The following is a 12319-nucleotide window of genomic DNA, read 5'->3' as shown; positions in this document are numbered from 1 at the left end:
ACGATCATTTTCAGAATCAAATAATCTTTTCTTGTTTTTAACAATGTAAATTTGGCCTCGTTTTTGGAGTGTAAACTTTCCTAATTCCTAGATTAGCTGCAATTCTAAATTAGTACATGTATTCTGTATAAATAGTATAGTTCCTACATTGTCTGATTACCAAAACAGCTTGGATTTTCTTGCACCACAATAGTTTTCTGCCACCTGGTGGATATATAGGGTCAGTACCTCAATACTTACAATCTCTTATGTTTTCCTATATTTTTAATGACAGGTATGATTAAATAAATCAGGATTTTTACAGTTTCCTTTTTAAGATAATATGAAACAAAGGGCCAATTCACCATTTCTTGATAACGGTTGGGGAATTACTGTATTTACTACCTGAGTTTCTGCTTTCACATCAGTCCGTATCAAAAATTGGCCCAGATTCTATTATATAATGTTGGGATTATTTCTAGAACTGCATATCCCTTAAGGTCTGATCCTGATGCCATTAAAATCCATGGAAAAACTCATGTTTTTAATTTGGCAAGAGCAGGCTCTGTAGGCCCAAATACTACACAAAGTGCAAGGCAGTAGAGACAAAGGCTAAGGGCTGGTCTACACTGGCAACGTTAAAGTGCTGCAGCTGTGTATTCGTGGCACAGCTCCCACCTCACGAGGGGCGCAGCTCCCAGCGCTGGGGCACTGTCTACACTGGCGCCTTGCAGCGCTGAAACCTGCAGCGCTCAGGGAGGTGTTTTTTCATGCCCCTGAGTGAGAAAGTTGCAGCGCTGTAAAGTGCCAGTGTAGACAAACCCGTAGTGTCAACAAAGGGTGATGAACTTCATACGGGATATGGGATGTTGCCCCACAGTATGAAACCTTTATTATTTTGTGGTTTTCTACAAACTCGATCATTCTAACATCATTACATGCGAACTTTTTTATTCTGCAGTAATTATTTTCATTATTTGGGAACACACATTGCACGTGTCCTTTTGGCCACATACATACAGTATCACTGAAATGCAGTCACCTTTGGTGTGGCTGGCAGCGGCCAGCGAACAAACAGCACAACAGTGTGGAGAAGGGACACTTTTGGCTAAGAACAATGAAGCGACCCCCTAATGTTGTGGAAAGTGTCCTAGGATCTCTAAGATCCATGCAAAGCAGACAGGCCCTCAGGGAAGGTATGATAATAATAAAGAAGGACATATACAGTAAATGACTTATGGTGCTCAGTTTATACACCTTGGAAAGATAAAGGGCGGAAGTGATGCCAGAAGGATTTTAACCTGTGGTTCCAGAGTCTAGATATTGTCTCTAGGAGTAAAATTATAATAGTTACATTTATCTATAATTACACTGATGAAAAGAAGTTGAGATGTGTTTAGAAGATACAATCTTGTATCCTGTATTTATTACCTTGGATACAAGGCTGACTCTTCACTCATAAAGCTACAACTCTTCAGCCACTAAAATTAGAAGCTGCTATTTTGGCCACCTGATAACTCCCATCTCTTTCCATTAACAAACAAAAATATACAGAGAATGACAACATTGAGAATAAAGGCTTTAAAGTTCAAAAGGGCCTGTTCCCTGCATTATTTCCAATATTTATGTGGGTACAAAACTTCATGAAAATCACACTACGTTGATTGTTTTAGAGTAGCAGCCATGTTAGTCTGTATCTGCAAAAAGAAAAGGAGGACTTGTGGCACCTTAGAGCCTAACAAATTTATTTGCGCATAAGCTTTCGTGGGCTACAGCTCACTTCATCAGATGAATTGATTGTGTAATTCTTCTTCAAAAAGGTGATAACTGTCCTAGGTGCCACAATTATCCCCACAGATAGCACACATGTTTAAATAATTGTTCTCTCAAGATCATTGTATGCACCCAAGTGGGTTCTAGCTAGTGTGATGCTGTACAATTTAAATTGGTGCAACAATTAGTTTGGAGAATAACCACAATTTTGGGGCAGAAAAGCACAATTAGGGTGTGACTTGGACACAGATCGCTGGAATCGGTACATGATAATACACAACAATCTTCACACATTAGGGCTGCAACAGAACAGGGGAAGGCATTAAGTGTAGATCAAACTTGCAGACAATCGATTAAAGTTGGCACAGTTCATCAGATCGTCATTATGCAAAATGCCTGAAGGATGTAGGTATCTACATATCTTGACCAACATGATTTTATATATGATTTTCAGTAGAGGATTATTCTTTAGAGGCAACTATGCACAGATGTGTATTAAGTGGAGTCAGAAGCTGGGATTTTTTTAAAAAAGATCCTCTTCCTTCATGTCCTGTAGATACATTAAAGATGGGTTTCCGTTGTAGGGCAGGGGGCAGCCCATCCTACATGACAGTGCATGGCAAGGAAGCTAAACTGCACTTTTAAAAAAGTGTAGCAAGGGCACATGTATCTGATATCAACAGTTAATACGATAATTTCTTAGAAGTGCCTTTTCTGCAATATTTGTAAACCATTTGCAGGAACATAATCCACAGGGAGAAAGCTGTACCACAGTGGTGTTTTCCCTGCAAATATTTAGGAGAAAAGTTATACAAGTATACTGCCCCTCAAACTGCCACTTATTTCAGGGGAGAATCAGTATCCTGGTTCCTCACTGGGATATTTTGAAATTATTTGCCTGCCTACTATAAGTCAGAGCTGTATATCTGCTTCCTGTTGTTATTGAGTATTCAACACTTGTTTTGCTTCAGCAGTCCAAAGGGTTGGTTGGCATCACATTGCTGAGTGATGACATATATAATATCAATATCAGATGCAGTATTAGAAGAGAAGTCAGTGGCTCAGGTTTAGAATGTTCCAATGTATGATTGTTTTACTGCAGGAATTATTAGTGTAATTAATGTTAATAAACTGTTCGGTCATGACCTACACCGGCTACCCGTTCCTTTAGGTATGTGCTCTACATCCAGGTGAAATACATTGCACAACTAGTGGATGGTGCTATGCTGTGCACCTCTGACAATCCGACCAAAAGGGTCGTGCCCAAGGGCCCACAGTGAGTTAGTGGCAGAGCTGAGACTAGAAACAAAGTTTCAGTGACTCCCACTTGAACATGGTCATTTCCAGGACATACTCTACAGCACATATAGGTGCTCCAAAAAGAGAGAGTGATGTTATATATTGCAATTATTTAAAGTAAGGGCCTCTGAAGTTCTGTGGTTGCCACTAAGGCTTTAATTTTGAAACTGCACGTCTGCCCATTATCACTAATATGTTATATCCAAGCTATTCTCTGGGAGGAGGGTGGGTGGGATATGATGTACAAGAGACAGTCGGTCAACTGCAGGGAGTAAGAGCTGCCTCCCCTCATTCAGACCTTTTGAAATGGCATTTAGGAAAATGGATGAAAACACTTAAATGAAGTGCACTCTGAACTCGCTGTATTTAAACCAAGTACAGACTCCTTTTTTTATTTCAGAATAGGTTTACCGTTGAAAAATGCTATGTACTAAAGCCACAACACTATACATACAGATAAAACATCAGATAATAAAACCTTATTGTGTGAGCACTATTGGTTGCAGTACAATCAGATACCTTAAACCTGAAGGAATCGATGTATTCTGAAAAGGTGCAGGAGGCACAATGTATATCCTGTAACTAGCTTTCCAAGCATATAACCATGAATTCACTCTTACAAAGGATTACAAGTGATCAAAAATGTATGCTGAATGTTGAGTACTACACGCTGAAATCGTAAAATGTATAGCACACGCCACCTTAGTGTTGAAAAAGCATGTAAATAAGAACTGTAACATAGAATCAAGGGTCTTAAACAAGAAAGAGTCCCTTTAATTTGGGTTCAGAATTCATATGGAATACATCTATGGCTTTTATTTATGGACATATTTGAAGATTAGTATGCAAATCTTGCAAGTGACTAAAAAAACCAAGCAAAACCCTGGGATTACATCCCCAACAGACAGCTTATACAATAGAATACTTTAGAGAACCAAAATCAGCAAGGAAACCAGTTATAGGGCACCTGACACTTAGCATGTGCCCAAATCATAAAACAACCCTATCTCAGGCTATGTCTACACTACCATGGAAAATCGACCTACGCTACGCAACTCCAGCTACGTGAATAACGTAGCTGCAGTCAACGTACCTTAGGTCAAGTTACTGTGGGGTCTACACTGCGGGGGTGGGGGTGGGGGGATTTCAACAGAAGAAACTCTCCCATCAACTTACCTTACTCTTCTCATTGGTGGTAGAGTACAGGGGTCGACTGCAGAGCGATCTGCTGTTGATTTGGCGGGTTTTCGCTAAATTGACCACCAGTGGATCGATCTCAGAGCAATGATCCTGGATGTAGTGTAGACCAGGGGTTCTCAAACTGGGGGTCGGTCGTGAGGTTATTACATGGGGGGATCGCGAGCTGTCAGCCTCCACCCTAAACCCCGCTTTGCCTCCAGCATTTATAATGGTGTTAAATATAATTAAAAGTGTTTTTAATTTATAAGGGGGGGTCACACTCAGAGGCTTGCTGTGTGAAAAGGGTCACCAGTACAAAAGTTTGAGAACCACTGGTGTAGACCTGCCCTCAATTTTTAGAGCAGGCTGTGCAGTACTGTGTGAAGAAAAACAAAAAAACCCAATTCCTGCCCCCCCAACCCCAAATAAAGGAACACAAAAGAAATCAGAGAAGTGAAAAACCTTCAGATGATATGCTGAACATTAAATAACGTTTTCTAGAAGATATTAGGATTAATAATTTACAACCAAAAGGGATACAACAGGTCTGTGTAAACTGAAAGCTGAGGGATACTCTACATATACATATTAGAAAAATGTTTGATTAAAATATCCTGTTTTTATATTCCACTGGCAAAATGTATTGCTGAAAATTGTACTTTTGTGTCTTAAAAATCCCCATGATTATTAGAACAGATCTACAAGAATCACACATTTCCTAAAGGTACATGTTCACCGCATCATACATGAATTGTCTAAAAGGTAAAATAAACATCTTAACGGTTTTAAGATTATTTTTGACTAGCAGAAACATGAAAAGGAATGCACTGAAACATGATTATAACAAAGTATATATATCATGCAATATTTTGGCTTATTGTGTGCAGTGTAATAGCCAATAACGCGAATGGAGTATTTTTTTTAAAAAATCCCTTATGTTCACATGACATCATGTAGAATCAAAACCGTAAATGAACGCAAACTGTGTGGAAACTTTAAAAATATCAGAATGCCTAATAAAAGCGTGCCAGACATGTCATTGTTTCTAGTGTACAGAGCTGCTGTTTGAAGACCTACTACAGCAGTATAAGCTACTGTTACTTCTAGTTCTTTATGTTGCTGTTTTATTTAGGCTGACCTTGGTCTGAGATCGTGGTCAGCGGGTGCTGTATGGCATTAGGAAGTTAACCTACAATCTCTGCAGGTTCAGTGACCAACTTAGATCCATCCCATGCTGTCTTAAACTGTTCAGGAACAGGAAATTCTTTCTGGTAAATGGAAAGAGCAACAATGATTGTTAGATAAACAGTGGATATCTTATAAAAACTGATGGAATACTATTAGTGCTGCATGATTGACAAGGCATTTATAACTCAGACATGCCTGGATTACAAAGAGGCCTTCTTCATTACGCGCAGGAAACTGTTTCAATGTCACACAGAAAACAAGCTCATTATTACCATAATTCACTTAGCTTTGTTCATGTGCTAGTTTGTAACAGCCCCCTTTCCTCATTATTTGGGCAAACTACATCAATATAACTTGTTTCAAAAAAGACTATGGACTCCATTAGCAGGCAGTCAAGCTAACTGGATGGGAATGTAGAAAAGAAAACTTGGTAAATACCAGTAAACTTGGTAAGGTAGTAACAAGACTAACAGGAATTTTAAAGAGAAAAGTGATATCCTACAGAGCAAAACCCATGGTCAATCCCCAGAATTTGGTGGCAGATGTAATCTCAGATCTCAAGATAATTGTTCACCAGTCTTAGGTGGATGAACAAAGGTGCATGTTAACAAAAACACTGTCACATTACCACTTTAACAGTGAAGCATTCCAAAAGACACACTATGTACAGTCAATATTGCAGGACTTCACGGGAGTCCTTAGCTCATTCAGTGTGCACCTGTGAACTCTGCTGGATCCCTGGCCTCAGGTGCTGCACACCTTGTAGGGTAAAAATTGTATGATGCTCCTAAGATGTGGAAGAGAGGGCTCCTTTCCTCAGACCCTGCAGTAGACTTATATTTTCTTAAATGACTAGTGATTTTGGGTACCCAGCTCGAGACATGTTCAAAGGGGCCTGATTTTCAGAAAGTGCTTAGCAACCGTCCTCTGAAAATGAGGCCCTTTTAAGGTGTTGGAAGTTGGGCACCCAGGACCACTAATCACTGCTGAACATTTAGGCTTTTTTTTTTTTAATTAACAAAAAACTCCCCAATGAAATTCCCGCACAAAAATATTAAGAGAAAGTTAAGGTAGCCTGGTTAAGCCCTCAGTAAAGTTGCATACACAACTTTAACCCTGCCCCTTTGTGTGTATGTATTACAACACAGCCTAATTATATGATATCCTGCTACTGTATTGCATGCAGTGAATGAGGAACAGCTTCACAGGAGGTGCTGAGATACTGCAGTCCTAAGTATAGTATGAGAACCTCAGTAGAAGAGTCAGAGCCCTTGCTTCAGGTAACGTGCCCCTTATGTATGAATCAAAAGAAAAGGAGGACTTGTGGCACCTTAGAGACTAACCAATTTATTTGAGCATGAGCTTTCGTGAGCTACAGCTCACTTCATCGGATGCTTTCCTGGACTCTGTCTGGCATGCGCAGAAAGTACTACAAGAAACTATACACGTACCAAAAGCTTGTATTTAAAAATACACTGTATTATTTGAGAATTAATATGTGATGATGTTGACCTTAACACTGGCATTTCTTGACCTTTGAGTTGATGTTCTTATAATATGTGGCAGGAAACTGAAGTTAGAAATCTGTTTCACACAGGCCAGAGACTAAAGTGACATAGGAGACACTGAATTATTTTCCATCACAACGGAAGGAGATAACGGCTCTTTTAATGTACGGAATTACTTTGCACCCCAGGAAAAGGTGTTCTTTGATGGATTGTAGCTGAGACTATTGGTATATGAAAGAGGATTTATTTCTGTGGTTTGAATCAGACCTTGCGGGGGGGGGGGAATTGTGGCACTTTAACTCCTACTTGCCTCGTAATATGAAAGGCTAATCACTACACAGATTAAAAGAGGGAGAAAAACTGAGTCTTTAAAAATATTCCACTTACGTAATCTCCATTTAGGGGGATGAGAATGTTCATTTCAGATGACTTGGCACTCACAATCTCACAGTCTAATGAATCTTCACTGAGGTATATGTGGCAGCCTTCTGTCTTGTTAATCGAAATGGTTGGCACTTTCCCCATCACCTGAAGAACAATAAATGTACCTAATACCAAATGCCACTGCGTCAGTGAAAGTAACAGTTAATAACAAAAACCCTATCCACCTGCTGAGCCTAGCTTTGGCCACCAAACTCTGATGTATGGCAGCGGCATTTACATTTGGGGATTTAAACAGACTGGCATGGACCAATTAATGGATGGTGGGAAGGCTGCTACTGTTTAACTATATTAAATGTTATTTTCTAGCCCTGAAGTTCTAAAACATCAACTTTTAAACAACAAGCCTCTCACTCCCACACACATACACACGGTCTCCACCCCTTGGCCCTCTTTACCAAAGGGGATAAGATGATGGGATCCACACACACTCCCACCAGTACTAGTGCATAACTTGCATGTACATCAGTGGGACTTATGGGGAAACAGATCCCCCCCACACACAGAGTGACTGACTGCAAATAATGACAGGTTTCAGAGGAGCAGCCGTGTTAGTCTGTATTCGCAAAAAGAAAAGGAGGACTTGTGGCCCCTTAGAGACTAACCCATTTATTTGAGCATGAGCTTTCGTGAGCTACAGAAAGCTCACGAAAGCTAATGCTCAAATAAATGTGTTAGTCTCTAAGGGGCCACAAGTCCTCCTTTTCTGACTGCAAATACTCCTTCACTAGAGAGATGATCCACAAGTTTCTGCTTAAAACATTCTGCAGCCTGACGGGTCTCTGAGGTACTGCAGCACATAATAAAAAAAGGATTTTTTTTTCTTCCCCTGCCAGCAATGGTACAGCTCTAAAAGTGTATTGAAATTGATTACAATTTAAATTAAACAGACATTTCTTTAAGTCAGGTTGAAAGCAAGTGCAAGATTTACTTGAGGCGAGAAGAGGAAATGAGCCAGCTCCTCTTTGCATCTGTGGGGCTGTAAACAACTCCACAAGGCAAAGTGGTTGAGTCACTGTTTGTCAGTAAGAATCCCCTTCTCTCCACCCCTTGCCCTGCAAAAAAATAAATAAATAAATAAAAAGCAGTAACTAGAGCCCCATGGTATATGATTGCCAAGATATCAAAAGGACAGAGGTTAGTTAGGGTCATAAAACAGCAGCAGCAGGGTATATATATATATATATTCCCATGTAAATAAAAAGGAGTGTTTTCTCGCATCATTCGCGCGAATACATTTTAGATTCAGTTCCTGAACAACATGCTGATACACACAGCGTGTTCAGCGGCCACGGCCTTGATTCTATAGCTAGTCTGTGCAAGTGGAGCACTTTCTCTAGGTTGACTTTAATGGAGCTCCATTGAGTCGAAAGTATGCTCCTGTATGGATCATATGGTATGCCTGGGGGGGTATTTTATTTGACAAATATTAACCCAGCAGGGAAAATAATCGGTAAATAGTTATACTGGTGGGGGTCAAGAGCCAAGAGCATTGCACTATTATTGCTGTTTATGGCAAGATCTGCTTGGTGAATTCCATTGATCTGTTACATTAACATATCATTCATATGACCAAACCTGCAAAGTGCTGACAGAGTTCAGGTGCTCAGCACCTTGCAGGATCAAACCCTTAGAAAGAAGACAGCAGCCTGCTTCAAGCAGTTGTTGTTCAGCCTGACTCATGCTTTTCTTAAGTGCAAGACCAGCCACGCTATAAGGCACTGAAATCTTATGCAACATTCATGAAGCCTGAATCATCAAAGGCATTTTGATTTTAGCAAATATATTTCCCCTTTACTTGAATTTTAACGAGACGTGGTGTTCCTATTCATTGTGTATAGACTTTTCAGCTTTGGTGAATAGTTCTAGCGCTAACAATCAAAATCCTCTATTTATTGAAAAAAAGATCACTATTTCTTAAATAATCATGCCCTTTTCTCTCTCCCAACTGCCTCTTTCCCGCAAAAGGAAATGTAGTGATTACCAATAAAATTATTGGTAAATGTTCAGAAGTAGACAAGTAGCTAGTAATAATAGCATTCACTTGTTTAACATTTAAAAGATACAAAATATCTTGCTGTTCCTCTCCCTGTGGTGGCTTTGACCCACATTTCTGAAGCATGGTACAGTATTCCCCATTATTAATGTCACTCACTGTGCTGTATCTGCCCATCTACATGTAAATAGAAGACCCCACTGATTTCAGTGAGGAATGTGAGCCTCAAGACGGATGGCAGGATATGAGCTGATGAGTGTTTCAGCGGTTTTATTTTGTATTGATATTTTAAAGAAAAGCCATTGTTTGCCCTTCTCCCAGCAAAGCTGGAGAAGCCATTTCAATTCCATTCTGTTGCTAACAGGGTAGACTGTCAAGGGCTCAGCACCTAGTACTCAATTAAAGTCATTGGGAGTTAGGTGCCATTTGAAAATCTACCCAACATCCTCAGTGTGAGAAAATTAGCTGAGCCTCACAACCACCTTCTTGACTTTAGCACCAATTAGGCAAATGAGTGGCACTATGCCATGAAGCTTTGTCAAACTCCGACACTGATGGACCAGGATGCATGGAGTCCAAACCTGGGGACCGTTCATTGAGAGAACCTGACCACCACTCCCCAGAAGTAAAAGTTCCCAGACTATCAGAAAATACCTCTGCTGATCTCAACTACAGCACCAGAACATTAAGGAAAGGTGTTCTCGACAGGAAGCCACGATCAGTGGCACTTGAAAACTCAAAGGCAAAAACAATAGTAACTCTCAATCTTTTTCTAGACAAGTTAGAAGAATTTAGTGCATCTAAAAGGTAATTTTTGGAAATATACATTTTTTTTGTATACTCCAGGGAAGCTGAAATTATCTCTAGTAGTCAAATACCACTTTGAAGTTGTTGGTTCTTTTCTTCTTCTTGTCTAATTGGATGTTTACCTGAATCTGAATATCCCTGGAATTGATCACTTCCACGATACCCACGACGTTGTCAAACACAAGGCCAAACTTTCTGCAGTTGTCTACAAACAAACAAACCCGAAACGAATGAAGGCAAAATAAAAAGATCTTTTTAAAAAAAAAATCACATGACCACATTAAAAACTAAAATGCTTCAATCCTGCAATGACTTACACGTGTGAGTAACTTTACACAGGACTATTCATGTCAATAAAGTTACCTGCATGTGCAAATCTTTCCAGGACTTACTGCCCCAAAGCTCATATGTGAGACTGTCCACTCACCAATTGTAATGGAATTTATTTTTCCTTTCATTTGTAGTGTAGATTTGTTGCATTTAAAAATGTAAGCCACTTGCTTGAGTTCAGTATCAGTAATAACAAGGTCGTTCTTATCCTCTTGGTATTCCTGTTTTAAAAAACGCATATACTGGTTTCACTATCTTTAATAAGGCAGCAATAAGGTAGACTTTAAGCACAACTTATTCCAGACATTGCATCTTCACATAGAAAGAGAATGGGGAGGAAAAAAGATTCTCACTTATCTCAGCCTGTGATAAGTCTAACTGATTGGGTTTATGAGGGCACATATTCAGTGCTGTGTGTGCATGATTTAGAGCTGAAGTGTCTGTGTTGTGAAGATCTTAACACTGACCAAGACCAAAAAATGTTTATTTTGGTACTAGGTTCTTATACACTCAACTATTTAAAACTATCTCAGTGAAGTTGTTGCTTGGTTACCACCCAATTTTAGAACAAGTAGGCACCTTCAGGAATAGAACAAGTTGTTGGTGCGTACTGTTATATAATTCATTAGGGTTAGGTGTGAGCAAGGCAGTATCCAATAAGGAGTAGTGCATGAAGACCTTCCTTTCTATTTGTAAGACACTGAGGGCCCATTTTGCGCACAAGACTTCCAATTGATTTCAATGGGAGAGTTGAGGTATGTAAGCTACACACTGCGTGTCCCAGCATAGTAAAACAGAATTCATAGCAAAATGCTGGTCTACTTAGCATGTACACAGGGGCTCTCCCATGTTTTGCCTTTACTGCACTTTCCTGTCTCAGTGAGAGTACCTGGAATATTCTAACACTAGCATAGCACAACCCATGTAAACAATGGCTGTCCCTCATGCACACTGTGACCCATGCAAACAAGGGCCTATGTAAGCTACCAACTGACTAAATCATGTCTTGTCTTCCCCACCCTTATAAACAACACAACTTTCCATTCAATAAGTTGCATGCACATGCAAAAAACCACACATACCCCCTCCAAAACTAAACGAATCAAGCTATTCCTTCTATGGGCTGGGAAAGAAGATGGAGAACTATTGTTCTTTCTATTTGTAAATACTATGATATTGTGATTATATGAGTATCTAGATAGAGGTGCTCCCACTGGCTAATAAATGAGAACTTCCATTGTGTCACAACAACTATATCTCTCATACGTAAGAATGGCTTGCACAATGGGACCTTACTCAATTGGAGTTCTCTGTGGGTTTCCTTCTGAGGGACTTTTTGACAGAGTTAAGAACTAAAATATTGGTTCTGAATCTTATAAGAGTATTGTCCAGTTCAGGTAAATTCTCATACTATTCTCACCAACAAATGAAAAAGCTGTAAATCTCACAAGAATATTAAGGACTAAGCTGTGGCTAGATGGGACAGTGCAGAGCCACTGTGCCCCCAGAGGAGCACTGGAGAGATTGTGCCTCAGGCAGGTACAATCCCTCTGGGGATGTTCCAGGCAGAAGTACGTGTGTGTATATATGGGCGATGTGAGCTGAACTTACCACTCTCCATTTCTTTCCCTCTAGTTCTAACAAAGGAGAATGGCTCTGCTGAGGAGAATTTTTGGGAGAAGTGGGACTCGGAGTATGGCTTTTTGTAGGAGAACGAACTGGCAGACCCTGAGCACGTAGATTGGGATTCTTATGGGTCTTCTGGTCATCTGAGACATGTCGTAGCCCTAATAAATAAATAAATAAATAAACAAACAAA

General features: G+C 39.9%; 1 protein-coding gene across 2 annotated transcripts in view; it reads right to left on the bottom strand.

Annotated features, from left to right (window-relative positions):
• Window positions 1-3416: 3416 nt before the first annotated feature.
• The window catches only part of CAP2 (cyclase associated actin cytoskeleton regulatory protein 2), an 87748-nt gene continuing 78845 nt past the window's right edge, over window positions 3417-12319 (bottom strand). For both annotated transcript variants that reach the window (XM_073331990.2, XM_073331989.2), the window contains 5 exons: window positions 12112-12287; window positions 10598-10721; window positions 10293-10375; window positions 7314-7454; window positions 3417-5498 (listed from right to left, as the gene is read on the bottom strand). In XM_073331990.2, coding sequence (XP_073188091.1) covers window positions 5415-5498; window positions 7314-7454; window positions 10293-10375; window positions 10598-10721; window positions 12112-12287 — 608 coding nt within the window. In that variant the 3' untranslated portion in view covers window positions 3417-5414. The remainder of the gene's footprint in view (window positions 5499-7313; window positions 7455-10292; window positions 10376-10597; window positions 10722-12111; window positions 12288-12319) is intronic.

Source organism: Lepidochelys kempii, chromosome 2 (assembly GCF_965140285.1).
Source record: "Lepidochelys kempii isolate rLepKem1 chromosome 2, rLepKem1.hap1, whole genome shotgun sequence".
In the NCBI taxonomy this organism is placed as follows: Eukaryota; Metazoa; Chordata; order Testudines; family Cheloniidae; genus Lepidochelys; species Lepidochelys kempii.
Note: the sequence above shows the minus strand (reverse complement) of the source record. Positions and strands in the feature narration are given on the sequence as shown.